Source organism: Kogia breviceps, chromosome 19 (genome assembly GCF_026419965.1).
Source record: "Kogia breviceps isolate mKogBre1 chromosome 19, mKogBre1 haplotype 1, whole genome shotgun sequence".
In the NCBI taxonomy this organism is placed as follows: Eukaryota; Metazoa; Chordata; class Mammalia; order Artiodactyla; family Physeteridae; genus Kogia; species Kogia breviceps.
Genome location: NC_081328.1, coordinates 2,389,442 through 2,407,734, shown reverse-complemented (window position 1 = coordinate 2,407,734; position 18,293 = coordinate 2,389,442). Strand labels below are relative to the sequence as shown.

At 44.8% G+C, this 18,293-nt stretch overlaps 1 protein-coding gene across 1 annotated transcript in view; it reads left to right on the top strand.

The window, feature by feature from the left end:
- The window catches only part of NCOR1 (nuclear receptor corepressor 1), a 143,134-nt gene that overhangs the window by 103,233 nt on the left and 21,608 nt on the right, over nucleotides 1-18,293 (top strand). Inside the window, exons 25-36 of the mRNA XM_059048394.2 lie at nucleotides 4,297-4,381; nucleotides 4,476-4,577; nucleotides 4,954-5,054; nucleotides 7,530-7,698; nucleotides 8,688-8,828; nucleotides 10,706-10,789; nucleotides 11,283-11,539; nucleotides 11,814-12,174; nucleotides 13,854-14,081; nucleotides 16,542-16,751; nucleotides 17,189-17,338; nucleotides 17,681-17,788. Of these exons, the coding sequence (XP_058904377.1) occupies nucleotides 4,297-4,381; nucleotides 4,476-4,577; nucleotides 4,954-5,054; nucleotides 7,530-7,698; nucleotides 8,688-8,828; nucleotides 10,706-10,789; nucleotides 11,283-11,539; nucleotides 11,814-12,174; nucleotides 13,854-14,081; nucleotides 16,542-16,751; nucleotides 17,189-17,338; nucleotides 17,681-17,788 (1,996 nt within the window). The remainder of the gene's footprint in view (nucleotides 1-4,296; nucleotides 4,382-4,475; nucleotides 4,578-4,953; nucleotides 5,055-7,529; nucleotides 7,699-8,687; nucleotides 8,829-10,705; nucleotides 10,790-11,282; nucleotides 11,540-11,813; nucleotides 12,175-13,853; nucleotides 14,082-16,541; nucleotides 16,752-17,188; nucleotides 17,339-17,680; nucleotides 17,789-18,293) is intronic.

The following is an 18,293-nucleotide window of genomic DNA, read 5'->3' as shown; positions in this document are numbered from 1 at the left end:
AAAATGTGTCTATTTATCAAGAGACAGTGACCTGAAAATGCAGCAGTCATTTGCTATTCCATACCATACACAGGAAGTTTATTCGAGTCATGTACCCAGCTTGAGTGACAGTAGCACCCATCTGGTTTAGCTCGGGAAAGGTGCATGTGCCCTGAAGTGTAGTGTAGCATGAGTGGAGATGGAATAGTTTCAAGTACTAGAGGATAAGTATTTTAAAGGTTCTAATATTAAGTTGTAGATGATTGGTAAGCCCTAGTTTATTCTGACCTTGGCCTCTCTGTCTCTCTTGATGTGGTCTTGATTGTAAAGCCTCAGTCAGGTTGACTGACGTTCACCACCAGTGACTGCGCCCCCATCGGGCTGGGGGCCATTTCTGCCCCTCCTAGGCTCTCTTCCTCCACTGCCTCAAACACTCTCTGTTGTTGTCTGTTAGTTCTGCCTTTTCCAGAACTCGATATAAATGGAGTCTGACAGTGTGTGCTCTTCTTTGTCTGTCTTCTTTAACTTAGCATTAATGATTTCAGGGATTCGTCCAGGTTTTTTGGGGGGGTTTTTTTTTTTTGGCAGCATTGGGTCTTCGTTGCAGCACGCGGGCTTTCTCTAGTTGCGGTGAGCAGGGGCTACTCTTCGTCGTGGTGCACAGGCTTCCCATTGTGGTGGCTTCTCTCGTGGAGCACGGGCTCTAGGCACCTGGCTTCAGTTGTTGTGGCACGTGGGCTCAGTAGTTGTGGCTCGCGGGCTCTAGAGCGCAGGCTCAGTAGTTGTGGCGCACGGGCTTAGCTGCTCCTCCGCATGTGGGATCTTCCCAGACCAGGGCTCCAACCCGTGTCCCCTGCATTGGCAGGCTGATTCTTAACCACTGGGCCACCAGGGAAGTCCCCGTCCAGGTTTTTGTGTAATCAGTAGTTTCTTCCTTTTTATTGCTGAATAATACTCCATTGGATGAACATACCAAATTGTTTATCCATTTCCTTGTTGATGGAAACCTGAACTGTTTCTGCTTTTTGGCTGCTGTAAATAAAGCTAATACGAACATTCTTAACTGGGCTGTTTGTAGACGTGTGGTTTCATTTCTCTTGTACAGGCCCTGAGAGCAGGGTGTCTGGGGAGATGTATGTTTTACTCCATAGTTTTCCGGAGCGGCTCTCCAGTGCCACTGCCACCAGCACAGTCTGAGTTCCACTTGCTATTGTCATTCTTTTTTATTTTAGTCACACTGGTAGGTATGTAGTATCCCACTGTGGTTTTATTGTGCAGGTCCCTGATGACAAATGATGTTGAGCACCTTTCATACACTTCCTGGCCGTTTGTACGTCTGGCTGTGAAGGGACTGTCTTATTATTTGCTTTTATTGGACCTTTTAGTTATTAGGTTGCAGAAGTTCTTTATACATCACAGATGAAAATTCTGTTTTATATATATATGTGTGTGTGTGGTTTTTTCTCTGTTTGTGGCTTGTGTGTTTCGATGTGTAGAAGTTTTAAATTTTGATGGAAGTCCATATATATATTTTTCCCTCTTATGACTAGTTCTTTTTCTCTAAAAAATCATTGCCTGTTTCACCCTTGTGGAGATTTTCTCACAGGTTTTCTTCTGAGCGCTTTTATCGTTCTGGCTTTTATATTTAGGTCCATGTGAAACTGATTTCTGTGTACAGTGTGAGGCGAGGATGGGCCTCACCCATCCACGTGGATCTGCACGCCTGTCACGCTGGCTGAAAAGCCTTTCCTCTCTCCCAGTTGCATGTTTGTCCCAGTGACCTACTTGCCCGCCCTTTTATCAGCACCAGTCTTGGTTACTGTGGTTTTTATAGTAAGTCTTACGATCATGTCGTATAAGTCCTGCATTGCTCTCATTTCTCAAGATTGTTTTAGCTCTTCTGTGTTTCTTGTATTTCCATATAAGTTACATAATCAGTTTGTCAGTTCCTGCAAAAAATTCTGGGACTTTGGTTGCTATTGCATTAAATCTGAAGATTAATTCTTAAGAAAATTGAGTCTTCTAATCCATGCACATGTTCGTCTCCCCGTCTATTTAGGTCTTTGATTTCTCTCAGCAGTATTTTGTAATTTTCACTGTAGAGGTTTTTGTACATGTTTTGTTAGCTTTACTGTCAGTTAATTTGATTATTTATAATGTATTTTATGTTTTTATAAGTCATATTTAAAAATTTTTCCTTTTCTGGTTCCTTCTGGTATATGAAAAAAGTTGATTTTTATATCTTGACCTTATCTCCTGTTACATTTACTTACTGTTTCTGATAGGGTTTTTTGGTTTTATTTTTGGGTTTTTTTTGGGGGGGTAGATTTCTTAGGACTTTCTATGTATGTGTGTCGTCTACAAATAAAGACAGTTTTACTTTCTCCTTTCCAATCTTTATGCCTTTCCTTTTCCTTGTTTTATTAAACTGGTTAGGGTAGAACTTTTAGAACAGTATTTAATAGAAGTGGTGAAGAAATTATACCTTGCTTGTTGCCCATCTTAGGAGGGAGGCAGTCGATATTTCACTCGTAGATATGTTAACTACAGACTTCTCATAGGTGCCTTTCATCAGATTGATGATGTTTCTGTATATTCTTAGTTTGCTGAGAGTTTTTCTTTTTCTCCAATTCTTATACTTTTCAACTTCAGAATTTCTATGTGGTTCTGTTTTATGATTTCTTTCTCTTTGTTGATATTCTCTATATGATGAGACATCATTTTCATACTTCCCTTTAATTCTTTATACATGGTTCCCTATAGTTCATTGAACTTATTTATAATAGCTTACTTAAAGTCTTTTCCTAACAAGTCTAAAGCCCAGGGACAGTTTTTATTCACTGCTTTTTTTTTTTTTTTTTTTTTTAACCCTCCTGTGTATGGATCATGCGTTCTTGTTTCTTTGCATGTCTTGTAATTTTTGGTTGAAACATATAACATGATGTGGAACTCTGGAAATCAGATTCTCCTTTCTCCCTAGGATTTGTTGTTGCTGCTGCTGTATACTTTTGTTGTTGTTTATTTGAACTAATTCAGTAAAGTCCGTATTCTTGTGTCATGTGTGGCCACTGAAGTCTCTATTTGCTTAATTAGCGGTCAGCTAGTGATTAGACAGAGTTCAGTGCCCAGAAAAAGTAAGTTTCCCAGTGTTTACTGAGGGGCTCTGTGTGTGTATGTTGGGATATACCTTCGACGTTCAGCCAGGCAGCCAACAATTCTGCCTTAGTCTTCGCTTCCTGCTTTCTGAGAGCCTTGAGGTCAGCCAGCGGTGAGAACTCATGGCCTTCTTACGTCTTCCCTGGCAGGTACACAGCCTTGCACATGCACTTGGCCTTCTAGGTTCCTAGGAAGATGTTGGAGCTTTTCAAATCCCTTGTGAATATCTCTTTCCTTAGCTTTTCCTCTGAAGGTTTTTGTTTAGCCTGTTTTCTCGTCCTAGCTGTTCTCTCCTGCCTCAGCCCATGGAGAGGTTAATCCATTGACTCTGATAGTTTTTGACAAGCCTGAACTTCTCCCCCTCCACAGTCAGGCCAGAAAAGGCAGCTTTGCAAAGTCTCTCAGAGCACCTTCAGACCAGTCTGAGCATGACAGTTACCTGGGAATGATAACCCCATTCTTTCCCTTGTGCTGTCTGCTGGACTGCTGGCTTTCACCATGATCGAGGGCTGTGGGTTCTCAAGGCTGAGAAAGAGCTGGTGGGGGTTGGGGGGATGGGGGGCGTGGGAGGGGCAGCAGAGCAAGTCCAAGTGTCACAGAGCTCATGGTTCTTACCTGGGTTCTGCCATTTTTCTTGAATAAATGCTCCCAGATTTCTACAAGCCTTTGGTTAAAGCATTGGAAAAGAGTTCTTAAAGGGCTGATTCTTAAAATTTTTGCTAGTTTTCTGGTTGCCTTTATGGAGGAGGGTTTTTGGAAGTCCTTACTCTACCATTTTCATTGGTGCTTCTATCCCATAGCATTTTTACGAGGGATAATGTTGTTAATAATAATAGTAGCTTACATTTTGCGTGTATGGTTAAGTGCTTTTATTTATGTAATTTGTTAGTAATGCATATTATCTTCATAAAATTTATGGTAATTTTGGAAGACATATCTTGCTCCCTTTAAAAACTTTTAAAATTTAACCAATCTGTGTCAGGGATTTTCTTGCTTTACAAATACCTGTTCTTAATTTTGGTGGGGGGTGAGTGGTAAGTTTTATAAACAGAAACGTGTACCTTAAATATATAGTTGACCTTGTGAAAAGACAGTGTTATTCTAGTCCTTTAACATTATTTTTAGGGAACACCCGGCACTTACTTGCCTTCTCCTAATCAGGCCTCCTATGCTCCCGAGGCAGCGAAGCCCTCGGCGGGCTCCATCTCCCTGGGACTGCCGCGGCAGCAGGAGGCCGCCAAGCCAGGTCAGTGAGGAGGACGTGGCCATCTCTCTGCCTTTGTAGCGTCACAGTCAGGGATTCAGCACTTGAGCTCACTTTCTCTTGCTTTGGTCCGTAGCTACTGTGCCCTACATCAAGCAAGAAGAGTTTTCTCCCCGAAGCCAGAACTCACAACCTGAGGGTTTATTGGTCAGAGCCCAACATGAAGGAGTGGTCAGAGGTAACATATGCTGTTTGACAGAAATACTAAACTCTGGTCCCCAATAAATATATTAAAGGAAGTCAGTCATTAATGTGTTTTAATGATGATGGGCTCTTAAATTAGAGCCTTTAAATTCTAAATGTAAGTATTCTTTCTGTATAAAAATGACTTGAAAACTTTGAAATTTCGTATTTCTACAGTCCTTTTTAATAATTGCAAAATTATTTTAAAAGTACATTTCAATAAAACAAAAACTATTCTTTTTGTGCTGCTGTTTCCTCTCTTCGAAGTAGGGGCTGATTTTGTTTGCTTGGTTTTTTGTTTTTTTGTTTTTTGGGGAGTTTTTTTTGCAGGTGCAGGGGTGTGATTTGCTAATGATTTTGTTTTTATTCAGGTGCCACAGGAGCCGTTCAAGAAGGAAGTATAACTCGGGGAACTCCCTCCAGCAAGCTTTCTGTGGAGAGCGTCCCATCCCTCCGGGGCTCTATCACCCAGGTTAGCTGCGCCCGTTCACATGAGAAAACCAGAAGTGACGTCTCGGGCGCGTTGGCTGTCCTAGCAGTAGCTTTGTGACTATGTTGTTTGTTGTTCTGGGTTATGGGACGGGGTCTCAGTGGTGACAAACCTCAGATCTATACACCGGCTGCAGAGAGACAGTAATGTGATCGTTTCTACCACAAGCCATATCATCTGTACTGTGGTTCATTTGAAAAGGTCGGTAATTTGCAACTTGGCAGAAGAAACAAGTTCTAACTGATGTATAATTCTCACTGTCTTCCTGGCAAAGCTTTTCCCGTGTGTTCAGCTTAAACAGAAATTGAGAGGAAAATCCTTATAAATTGTTTGCTTGCTTTGCCCCTTCTGAAAAGGAAGGTCTTGTAGCCTCAGGAAATATGGATGGTGTTGATAAAAGCACCAGAAGTCAAGTATCTTCTTCTAATTTTAGGCTAAGGTGCCAATTTTGATTAATAAAAGGTCTTTATTTTCCTCAGTTAGATGTTAATTTTAGTTTGAAATGTAAAACAGTCCTTAGCCTCTTTATTAATGTAGATCTGGAAGAGGAAAATTCTCTTTTGGGAAAAACTCATTGTAAACAGAATCCTGTGCTCTCGCGCGTGTGCCTGTCACAAGCTTTCTGTTCTGTCCCCTAGGACGGTGGTTGTAGAGTCTGTCCCGCAGAGCAGCAGCATGAGTGTCACCTGGGAAGTTGATAGACGTGTTCAATCCCCGCCCTAGATTTCCTGAAGCCTCACCCGTGGGGGCCGGGTCCCAGCAGTCTGTGGCCTCCGGCCCTCCAGGGCTTGTGCCGAGCGCCCATTCGAGAGCCAACCCTAGGACTCTGCTGACCAAGTATAGTGTGCCCCAGAGCAGCAGCATCACCTGGGAACTTGCTAGAATAACGCAGAGATTTCAGTCCCTGCTCCAGACCTATGGAATCAGAATCTCCTTTAAAAAAAAAAAAAAAAAAAAAAAAAAAAAATTATTTATTTATTTTTTGCTGCGTTGGGTCTTCGTTGCTGCACGTGGGCTTTCTCTGGTTGCGGTGCACGGACTTCTCGCTGCGGTGGCCTCTCTTGTGGAGCGTGGGCTCTTGGTGCGTAGGCTTCAGTAGTTGTGGCACGCAGGCTTCAGTAGTTGTGGCTCGCGGGCTCTAGAGCGCAGGCTCAGTAGTTGTGGTGCACGGGCTTAGTTGCTCTGCGGCATGTGGGATCTTCCCGGACCAGGGCTCGAACCCGTGTGCCCTGCGTTGGCAGGCGGATTCTTAACCACTGCGCCACCAGGGAAGTCCCAGAATCCCCATTTTAACAAGAGTCCAGTGATTTCTTTCTGAGACATGGTTGCAGAGCATGTGGTGTGTAGTGATCTGGAAAGTTACACACTAACTTCTCAGGTCTCTGCTTTCACATTTGACCAAAGTTATCCAGTCTCCTGATGTTACTTTTCAGAAGCAAGCACTTTAATATAAATAGAAGAAAAATGGCCTATGCATCTTATTTTTCCTTCTTCATTTTTGCTCCAGTATCCAAACTGGATGCAGAATGAACTGGATGAAGTGAGGCTGGGCTGTTTTTGCCTGTCGATTTTCAAATCTGCTGTCCGTGTGACACGAAGCGCTTCCAAAGAGGATGTGAGGGTTTCTGGGTGTTCGCCACCGAGCTCACCTCTCGGTTGCATGAGCGGACGCGTGGACCCCATCACTGTCCTGCAAGGACACATGGGTACAGAGTGGCCTCAGTGGAGTTTTGGGAACACTGAGTTTCGGAGTGTGTCTGGGCTGGGGCTGGGCCCCCCACTCTCCCATGCAACCCAGGCAGCTCACTTTGCAAAGTGTTCTACACTTCAGATTCCATGAGTGCTTCCCTTGAAGGAAGGGTAACAAGAACCGTGGCCATAGGCGACCCAGAAGAGGACTAGTGATGGTGAAAATGCTGATGGCTCTGAGTCACATCACAGCACTGGGGCATCTGAGTTTTCTGTCCCATCTTATTGATGACCAGAGATCTAACCCAGCAGACAGTTTAGTAACTGAAAGCTCTTTTTCCCTCTTATCATAATATGAGAGAAGGTTGTGGTACTTTTAATTTAAAACTTAATTTGTTGACTTATTTTTCTTAGAAATTTTGAAAAAGCTTTATTACATTTACATGGTTTTAGGCCTTGAGACACATTTTGTTTCTGAGAGTTAAGTACCTTCGTAGAGGTTTGACTTTGAGGTGGGGAAGAAAGCTCATCAACTCATAAACCTGTTAGCATTTTAAGAAGTTTTGTATGGCAGGGTTCAAGGACCAAGGTACAGTGTTTCTTTCCGTTTATAAAACGTGTGTCTGATTTCCCGTCATGTGCTGGCCTTTCTTATTTGAGGACTTGGCTTGCTCTGACTCTCGGTGTGGCAGGTTACATTTTCTGAGCGTCTGTGTTTCCTGTAAACTCGAGTGACGCTTGTGGTGCCTGTGTTTGAATTGATGACAGGGGACCCCGGCTCTGTCCCAGGCTGGCATACCAACTGAGGCTTTGGTAAAGGGACCCATTTCTAGACTCTCCATTGAAGAGAGCAGTCCTGAGAAAGGCCGAGAGGAAGCTGCATCCAAAGGCCATGTTATTTATGAAGGCAAAAGTGGACACATCTTATCTTACGATAGTAAGTATTGCATCTCCACACTGAAGCCGGTGTTGTAATGTGTGACTAAGGACATGGTTCTGGTTCCCTACACGCTTGCTTTGGAAAAGTTAGGTTTCCTTCCCTGAGCCCAAGTTTCCTCTCTGTAATGTAAAAAAGGGTTACTACTAGTACATCTCGTGAAACTTTTGTGAAAAATTAACTGAAACAGTCAATGAAAAGTGATTAAGAGTGCAGAGCCCATAGTAAGTGTCCCCTGAGTGGTAGCTAACATCGCCCGCTGTGGTCATTTGATTTAGCCTAGGAAAAGAATCTTTGTTTAACTTTAATAGAATCACTTTTATTTTAGAGGGGTACCTATTTTATGTGTTAAGAATTAAGGAGTAGATAATAGTCTGATAATCCTAGAAAGAGTATTGAATTTAAATGCTGCTTAAATATAACTATTTTAATGTCTGTATGTATGTAAGCATTTATCTTTAGGTGTATCCTTAAGTTTCAGTTTTAAATTGCATGCTGTTCTGAGTAGTGAGATGAAATCTCACGCTGTCCCACCCAGGGTGTGAATCTCCCCTTTGCCCACTGTGTCCACACTGGCTCAGTCAGCAGTGACTTACGTGAACTGCAGTGCTGTGTTCAGTGACCCTTACCTGAGCTTCCAGATGTCAGGATCCCCTTCCAGCATTCTCGTAGCCCACTGTCCATAGTACCGCTTACTGTGTGCAACCACCTGGTAGTTTATCTGTATCCGCCACTACCGCTAAGTTTCACGAGGGAAGGGACTTAATTTGTTAACCTTATCTGCAAGCCTGGTTTATGCCTGACACTCAGTAAGTATATTGGAGTGAATGAAAACATTTTTATAAACGGCATCTGCACAGATGTACATAGTAGATTAAGACCAGTTTTTATATATATATTTTTGTGAGATTATGAAATTAAGATAACTTATTTACCATACAATAGGCCTTGGGCTCTGTCCAAGCAATTCTTGTGTCTGTGTCCTGCAGATATTAAGAATGCCCGAGAAGGGACGAGGAGCCCGAGAACAGCTCATGAAATCAGTCTCAAAAGAAGCTATGAGTCAGTGGAAGGAGCTCTAAAGCAAGGATTGTCCATGAGGGAGTCTCCTGTGTCAGCACCGCTGGAGGGTGAGGTGTTGTTTCCAGAACGCTGTTTAGATACATTGGATTTCGTATAGTAAATTTCCATTGTTGAGTTAGGTTGTGTTCAGTCTCTGTCGTTTCAACCGGAAATTTATATTTATATCAATATATAAATGATACTCATATAAATATATTAATATATTACTAATGCATGTAATATGAAATATACAGTTAATATATTAACATGAAATTTATATTAATGTTTAAACTTATGTGCATATCTACATATAAATCAAGTGGTACGTGACAGTGGAGGGAAGTAAAAATTAAACATAATTGGTCATAATGTAGGTAACTGTTAGAATGCTCATATAATTTGTAGATTATTCCTGTTTGAGTTAAGTGAGTTTAAAAATGTGAAATTCATCATGAGAACTTCGGGTTCTTTTGTTTGTTTGTTTTTTGGTGGTACGCGGGCCTCTCACTGTTGTGGCCTCTCCCGTTGCAGAGCACAGGCTCCGGACGCGCAGGCTCAGCAGCCATGGCTCACGGGCCCAGCCGCTCTGCGGCATGTGGGATTCTCCCGGACCAGGGCACGAACCCCATATCCCCTGCATCGGCAGGCGGACTCTCAACCACTGCACCACCAGGGAAGCCCGAGAACTTTGTTTTTATTGTGAGGCAGATAGAGTGGTATAATGGACAGAGCAAAGACATGTATTTGAATCCTAACATCACTCTTTCCTGGTGAATTTCTCTGTGTCTGTTTCTAGCTCTGTAAATTAAGGGATTGTACCTACCATTGTGTGAGGATTAGAGACAGGTGTGCAGTCTTCTGCTGAGCATGTGACGTGAATTCATCAAATGATAGCTATGGTTTTGTTTTGTTAATGGCTCACTTTCCTTAAATCTTAACCTGCCTCAATTATTTTATTTATTTTTATTTTTTTAATGCCACGAGCCTTCCTATAATTTTTTTTTAAACCCCACATTTATTTATTTTTATTTTTGGCTGTGTTGGGTCTTCGTTTCTGTGCGAGGGCTTTCTCTAGTTGTGGCAAGTGGGGGCCAGTCTTCATCGCGGTGCACGGGCCTCTCACTATCGCAGCCTCTCTTGTTGCGGAGCACAGGCTCCAGACACGCAGGCTCAGTACTTGTGGCTCACGGGCCTAGTTGCTCCGCGGCATGTGGGATCTTCCCAGACCAGGGCTCAAACCCGTGTCCTCTGCATTAGCAGGCAGATTCTCAACCACTGTGCCACCAGGGAAGCCCAATTATTTTATTTTAATCTAGATAAAATACTAAAAACATGGTAAGGACTCCTCAATCTTGAAGGCCTGTGAAATTTTCTAAGAGCTGGATTTTCTCTGTAGTAAAAAACAAACAAACAAACAAAAAAACCTTTCCTTTTCTTTCCTTGATTCAGATTTGTTGGCAATGTAACATGAAACTTCTTAGGAGGTTATTTATATCTCTTTCATTTTGATTTGCATGTTTCATTTAATATATTTTACCTTTTTTTGAGGTATCTATCTTTCATGTTTTCCCCTTCTCACAGGTATATTTCAGAGCTAAACAATGATTTCCAATCCCCCTATATTTTCTCTCACCTCGATCAAAAAGCACTGGGTGTTTAGATTTAGCTTTGAAAGTGTTGTTCTTTACTTTTTGACTTATAATAGATGTCTTCTGTGGCCATTTTCTATTTGGGAAAATGTTTAAAAAGAAACGGGTGATGTCATGTTGGGTACTTCCAACTTTTGTTATTTTTTCCATGATATTCTTCTGAATAGTTTGCAAATCTAAAATGGTACCCCTTTTCTCCATGGAGCTTTTATCAACAGTACACCCTCTAAGAACAGTGTACGTGAACTGACATCCGTGTTGTGTCTAACTCCGGAATTGCCTCCTTGTTTTGAAAGGGCTGATCTGCCGAGCATTACCCAGGGGTAGCCCTCACTCTGACCTCAAAGAAAGGACTGTGCTGTCTGGTTCCATAATGCAGGGTAAACATTTTGCTCATTTACTTTTATTTATTACTGCCTCACTGGCAAAGTAGTTTGAAATTAATGTGCAGTGTGTGATATCTGAAAAAGATAGGTTTTTCAAGATATCTTCCCTTTTGAAATATTAGGTATTTAAATCCTGATTATAACTCTTCTTCTCTGAGTTACATAGTGTATTGGAAGGTGATAGTTGCCTACTCTTTGAATATAGAGACACCTTCATTATGTAAGAACAATTCTGTGATTGTGATGAGTGATGTATTAAATCTTGAACAACACTGTTCCCCCCCCCAAAAGAAGAATGGCTGATGAGTATTTATTTAAGGATCTTTTGTAAACCAAAAATTGATTAGAAACTGCAAGATGGCAAGGCATTCATTTTTTTATATTGCGCTAAATTCTGTGCAACAAAATTTACCATTTTAACAGTTTTTAAGTGTATAATTCAGTGGCATTAATTTAATAAGCATGTTTCTTGAATCCTTTTTTGAAGGCACACCAAGAGCGACAGCTGAAAGTTTTGAAGATGGCCTTAAGTACCCCAAACAGATTAAAAGGGAGAGTCCGCCCATACGAGCGTTTGAAGGTGCCATTACCAAAGGAAAACCTTACGACGGCATCACCACCATCAAAGAGATGGGGCGCTCCATCCATGAGATCCCACGGCAAGATGTTTTAACTCAGGAAAGCCAGAAAACCCCCGAAGTGGTGCAGAGCACGAGGCCCATGGTCGAGGGCTCCATCTCCCAGGTAGCCATTCCTCTTCAGACTGCAGTGCGACTTAATGATCATCAGTAGTTCTTATGAGCATTATAAGTGTCAGGTCTCTTGGAAGGAAACATGGAGGTTTGTGTCTGCTTTACCCTTTTGTTGTTCTGGTGGGAGAGTGTGCAGCTCCAGCTCAGTGGACCTGTGATGGAGACCCACACAGACAGCAGCCGTCGTTGCCGCGAGCCCGACGTGGCCTGCGGTGGAGAAGCGGCTGAGCTGTGGCTGCCTGTGACGCCTGTCTCTTTCCCTGTAGGGCACACCCGTCAAGTCTGACAGCAGTTCAGGCCAATCCGCCATCAAGCACAACGTCAAGTCCTTGGTCGCGGGGCCTAGCAGACTGCCCCGTGGGCTGCCTCCACTGGAAATTAGGCCAGAGAGCATAAAAGCGGTCGAACGGGGGAAATACGAGGATGTGAAAGCAGGCGAGCCTGTGCGTTCCCGGCACACGTCGGTGGTAAGCTCTGGCCCCTCGGTTCTCAGGTCAACGCTTCACGAAGCTCCCAAAGCACAGCTGAGCCCGGGGATTTACGAGGACGCCAGCGCACGGCGGCCGCCGGGGAGTTACGCCGGCACCGCGTCCAGAGGCTCGCCCATGATGAGCAGAGCTCCCGACGGTGTGTTCCTCTCGTGTCCTTGTCTGATCGTTTGTGTTGTGCTGTCCAGCTCCGCCAGCAGCACACACCCCAGTGTGGCTCCCGGTGGCTGAAAGCGCTGTCAGTTGTGCTTGATGCTAGGGCTCTGGAAGGCTGGCTGCCAGATTAAAATAGGCATAATTGTAGGTAAAATGCCTCATGTTTTAACTAAATGCAGAGTATGATGGAGTCCAGAAATGCTCAAGTAAGTAACGCTTAGAGTAGATTTTCAGCTAACCCGTGAGGTTTTCTGGAAGTCAGTCTGGACTGCCGGCTCCTGGGTGCCGTCTGCTGTGGGGTTGAACATTTCAGCTGTGGAGCCAGGCTGCTTAGGGTTGAATCGGTTCTCCTTGCTGTACTAACTTGGACCCGTTCCTCCGGTTTTCTGTGCCTTAGTTTCCTCATCTGTGAATTGGTGGTGTAATACTAAGGCTTATTACCTCATTGGATTGTTCTGAAGATAAAATGAGGTGATAGGTTTAAAGGACTTGGAAAGAATAGTGCCTCGTGTGTAGGAAGGACTCAGTTACTGTGCACTATTGTTACAGTTGGTACTGCTGTTAGCGCCACGACCCCACACCTCCTTGGGGTTTACGCTGCTGGCGGGTAGATCAGCGAGCGGAGAGGCATGGTTTTTACCAGGTGGTCGCTGAAGCAATCCCAGGCCCTTAAACATGCTTCCACTTAGCGTTTGTGACTGTACTGCGGTGTACTCGTTTATCACTGGGCTTACGTGCAGGGTCCTGGGCTGCACTCTGCGAGGCTGTGGTCCTGAAGGATGTGGGCGGTGGGAGGGGCGGCACGGAGGGAGGAGGAGAGGAGAGTGCCTGTCCGGGGGCGTGGAGCGAACCCAAACCTTGTTGGCTCTAGTTACGAAAGAGGAGAAGTGCCCTCCAGAGGGAAAGGCTCTGCAAGTTAGAGCAAGTTGGGGTGTGAGGGGATGTGCCGAACCAGCTTGATTTCTTGGTTTTGACAGGCAGGTTTGTGTGATCATAGCAAAGTTGATATTATCAAAATCTGAAGGATTAGGTGGTGCTGACGGTTGCACAACATTGTGTGTGTATTACTATCACTGAAGTGTACCCTAAAATTGTAAATTTTATGTTCCGTGTGTTTTACCACAATCATTAAAACGATAGAGGGTGGTGGCTGGTAGCACTGATGGGACAGTCAAGCCTCTCTGGATACCGTCATGTAGAAAAGGAGCAGCTGGGGCAGGGAGGAGACCGATGCTGGTAAGAAAGTCTCTGTGGACGTACAGAGCGAGGAAACACAGTGTCGCCCAGCAGGGGCTGGCAGCGCAGGTAGAGAGTAAGCTGAGGTTTGGTGCATGCAGGATCAAGAGAAGTTAGAATATCAGGTTGTGGAGACAACGAAACAGTGTATAGTGGGGTTTAAAGAGGAGTGTTGTATGTCGTTTTCAGTCTTAACATCAGGCGGTAAACCCGGGCTGTGATCCAAAAGGGGGCAGTCTCCAAATCACAGAGCTGCCTGCCAGTTCTTCACATTTGCATATTCTGTAAGATTACTGTTACATGTTTAGTGGGAAGAGAAGATCAAAGTACTGTACGAATATGGTCTGTATTTGAGTGGTTGAGAAATAAATGTTAACAAGTTTGCTTAGGAATTTGTGGTGTTGGCCCCTTTTTTTTTTCTCGCAGTTACGATTTCTTCTAGCAAGTCTACCAGTCATGAAAGGAAATCGACACTGACCCCTACCCAGAGAGAAAGCATCACAGCAAAGTCTCCCGTTCCTGGGGTAGACCCTGCAGTGAGCCACAGCCCTTTTGAACCGCACCACAGGGCCGGTGCCCCAGGGGAGGTTTACCGGAGCCATCTGCCCACACATCTGGACCCAGCCATGCCATTTCACCGGGCTCTGGATCCCGGTAAGCACCGTGTGTAGTAATAACTGAAAGCAAAGAAATAACATACCTGTGTGCCTTTCTAGACTTTCTGTTTATTAAGGTACAGTCCGCAGACAGTTGCGTGTGTCATTAGTATATACAGTTCAGTGAATTTTAACAGACTATACACCCCATGTAACCAGCTCTCAGATCAAGACACAAAATATTACCAGCACCCCTTAAAGAACTAAAAATACTAGGTATATGGAAAGCTCTCTTGTCTGATGGCATTTGGTTAAGCTGACTGGAAAAGTGGATTAACGTGAAGAACTGTTTTTAAATGACACATGCATACGTTATATGTTTCAATTTACAACAGAGACATGCATTCACCAGTGTTCTGATCTCAGGTCAGGGGCTACTGATTAAACCTCACCACTGTCTTTCTTGTATAAATGCTACATCTCCAGGGTTTTTTTGTTTTTAATTTTTATTTATTTATTTATGTATTTATTTTTGGCTGTGTTGGGTCTCCATTTCTGTGCGAGGGCTTTCACTAGTTGCGGCGAGCGAGGGCCACTCTTCATCGCGGTGCGCGGGCCTCTCACTGTTGCGGCCTCTTGTTGCGGAGCACAAGCTCTAGACACACAGGCTCAGTAGTTGTGGCTCACAGGCGTAGTTGCTCCGCGGCATGTGGAGCATGGCTTGAACCAGGGCTTGAACTCGTGTCCCCTGCATTGGCAGGCAGATTCTCAAACCAGGGAAGCCCCAGGTTTGGTTTTTTAAGTGAAGTTAGAATTTAAAGACACTTCAAAGCAATCTAAATAACAGAATCCTTCTAGATTTTTTTCCAGTCTTTTAAAATTATCTAGTCCATACCTAATTCAGCTTCTATATTGAGTCTTTCCAAAGCAGTCAACTGAGTTTCTGGAGAAACCACTTTTTTTCTTCTTCTCTCATAGATTTACAGATTTTTTTCATTAAGTTACACAATTACAGTAGCAAGTAGCAGTAGCTGGAAGGAACTTTTGAGCAGACACCACTGACTTTGAGTAAACATGGCTTTGGTCAGTGTAGAAGCATGTAGGTTTTCTAGAGAGCAGCCTGCACTGGGCGTGGTGATGCTGGGGGCACCGGGCAGTGGACTCTGCAGAGAGAAAGGAGTCCCATCAGCAGGTTGGTGCGGAGTCGTTGCTGGGCTGTCGTGATGTCACGACATGATGTCACGTTGTCGCTTGAGAACGTTCAGTTTCAGAGGAGCCCACACCTGGTTCTTCAGGGCCTGTCTCCAGAACCGAGGCAGAAGTTCCCACTCACACAGTCAGCTGACAGGTTCAGCTGGGAGTTCTAGAGGAAGGGGACGCAGACACTCCCAAAAGCTTGTCGTTTGTTCTTCTAGGGAAAAAAAAAAAAAATATATATATATATATATATATATATGTATATGTATATGTATATATATATATATATGTATATGTATATGTATATGTATATGTATGACAGTTCCTTCAAGCCCTCAGACAGAAGCAAGTGTTTATACTTTCATTTAGTGTTTATCATAGTCCTTTATTTCAGAGCAGTTTCACTTGCTTGCCATTGTTGAGTTGAGCTGGATGATCAGTGTTTTGAGGGTGGAGGCATTGTCTTCTTTTGTGTCTTCCAGCTTTACTGGGGTAGAGGTGGCATACAGCACCAAGTTCCTTGTGTGCTCTGCTCATTACCACGCCTCCGGCTTCCTAGCATCTGTGTCATGCTCTACGCTCTAACCTAGGGTCAGAGCAGCTACGGCCTTGGACCGGATCCTGCTGCTGCCTGTTTGTGCAAATAAAGTGTTAGGAGAACATAGCCACACCTGTCTGTCTACATTTCGTCTGGCTGCTCTCGCACTGTAACGGCAGAGTTGAGTTGGTACGACAGAATGGTCCACAGAACCTCAAATGCTGACCACGTGGCCCTTTGCTGGCTAATCTCTGCTTTAAACAGACACACTAATTAAATGCTTGTAGACTAATCATTCTTACCCCAGAAAAGTAAAGATACTATCTGTTACAAAGTTTTCACACGTATTTCCATTTAGTTGTATTAGATGATCGGTACTATAAAAAATAATTTTATTTTCAAACACAGCTTTTGGAGACTTCAGGTGAAAAATCTTAAAAAGTTCCACGTCAAAGATTGAAAATGAAACTACTGGAGAATTTTTTTTAGCTACTGTTCTAGTGGTAAAAAGGTTAATACTCTTGTTTTGTCTAGTCTGTCTTCCCCCTTTCCATTACGTCTGGTATTAGAATATGTTTATTCACGTGGCTGATATGTCAGGGTCTAAAAGGAATCCACCAAAATCCTGTATTCCCCCGACCCCCGGCCCCATGACAGCTAGAAGTTGATTGTGCACATAGCTCAACAGATGGTTTTTTTCCTTATTTTTTCTGTGGGTGTTGTTTGGCAGATGAGTTCTACCCGGACTAAACTAAATGCCTGTCTGTCTCTTCTCTCCCTCAGCAGCTGCTGCTTACCTGTTCCAGAGACAGCTGTCACCAACCCCAGGTTACCCCAGCCAGTACCAGCTCTATGCGATGGAGAACACGCGGCAGACGATCCTCAACGACTACATCACCTCACAGCAGATGCAAGTGGGCCTGCGCCCGGACGCGGCCAGAGGGCTGTCCCCCCGGGAGCAGCAGCTGGGTCTTCCGTACCCAGCGGCCAGGGGTGTGTGCCTTTGCAGACTCGAGCATGTGCGCCCGGGGTTTCCTAGGCACTCTGATACATGCTTGGTGGGTGGATGATGGAAAGAAAGAAGAGGCCGTTCCTTCTCTCCATAGCCATTAGCCCAGGAAGGCAAACAAAGTGATCCATTGGGATGGGCTGTTCTGGCAGCACTGAGGTACTGAAACCGGACTAGTGTGCTTGGGGTCTGAAGCCGTGGTCTCACCGGCCTCCCTGCCCCTTTCCTCTGTCCACGTCTTTGGGTGCTGCTGCGGGGCGCAGCACTTCATAGTCTTCATGGAGATGACCATGGAGATGGTCTTACTGTATGCAAATTATCACTGGGTTTTAGAGATAAACAAAATTTAAAAGCCAGGTAATAGTTCTGTATCTTTAGAATAACAAATAAAACACAATTTTGTTGTATTTCTTTTGAATAGGAATCATTGACCTGACCAACATGCCCCCAGCAATTTTAGTGCCTCATCCAGGGGGAACAAGCACTCCCCCCATGGACAGAATCACTTACATTCCTGGAACACAGGTCACCTTCCCTCCCCGGCCGTACAACTCTGCGTCCCTGTCTCCAGGTGGGTCTGGGCTCACCCCTTGCTGGTGTGAGCAGCGTGCGTGTGTGCTGGCGGCAGAGCCCTTGGAGGGGTTTGGGGTCCTTTTCCTGCATTTGGTCTGCAGGTTTCCATTTAATATTAGTTATCGTTCCTCTGCGCCGTCTGTCCCTAGATGCTCGGGAGAGATCTTGGGAGCTTGTGTTATGCTCCGAAGTCACCCGAGATTCTTAATAAAACACACTTCCTACAGCTCAGCTTGGGAGATTCCTGAAAATCTTTCAGTCCCTTGAGAATGTAAAACTTGTTTGACGCACCTGTGCGTTGACGTGTTGTCCTCAAGTTGCAGGTTTGTGTGTTTTCCAGGACACTCAACACACCTCGCTGCTGCGGCAAACGCTGAAAGAGAGCGGGAGCGGGAGAAGGAGCGGGAGCGCCTCGCCGCCGCCTCCTCAGACCTCTACCTGCGGCCAGGTGGGCGGGGGGCCCGTGCTTGTGCGCGACCTCGCAACCAAGAATTATCAGGCGGAAGGCGGTGATGTCACTTAAGTGGAGGTGCTGGGCGGGCTGGAGTGGTGCAGAGGACGTGGAGTGTCCAGGATGACGGTGTCATGTGCACTCGGCCCCAGCAGTTGGGCAGAGACTGGGCACAGGGCTCACTGAAGCCCAAAGTCACGCGGACGAAGGCTCACAGGAGGCCGGTGAAGACGGGTGTGTGTGGAGCTGGCGGTGAAGGAAGAGTGGACAGCACGGTTAGAAGGCTGTGTGACGGTGTGAATTACGGTCCAGTGCAGGAGGCAGGTGGCGTGATCAGAGGGGCCTCTGCACGGGAGCAACTTGAGATGGGTTAGAGTCCGGGAGGTGGGCGTGGGCTGGCGCCAGGAGGACAGTGAGACCATGTGTGTTGTCCCTGTGTCTCCTGAGATAGGTTGACCCTGGGAATGGCCAGGAAGGAGGTGCTTGGATGGATATTGTTAAG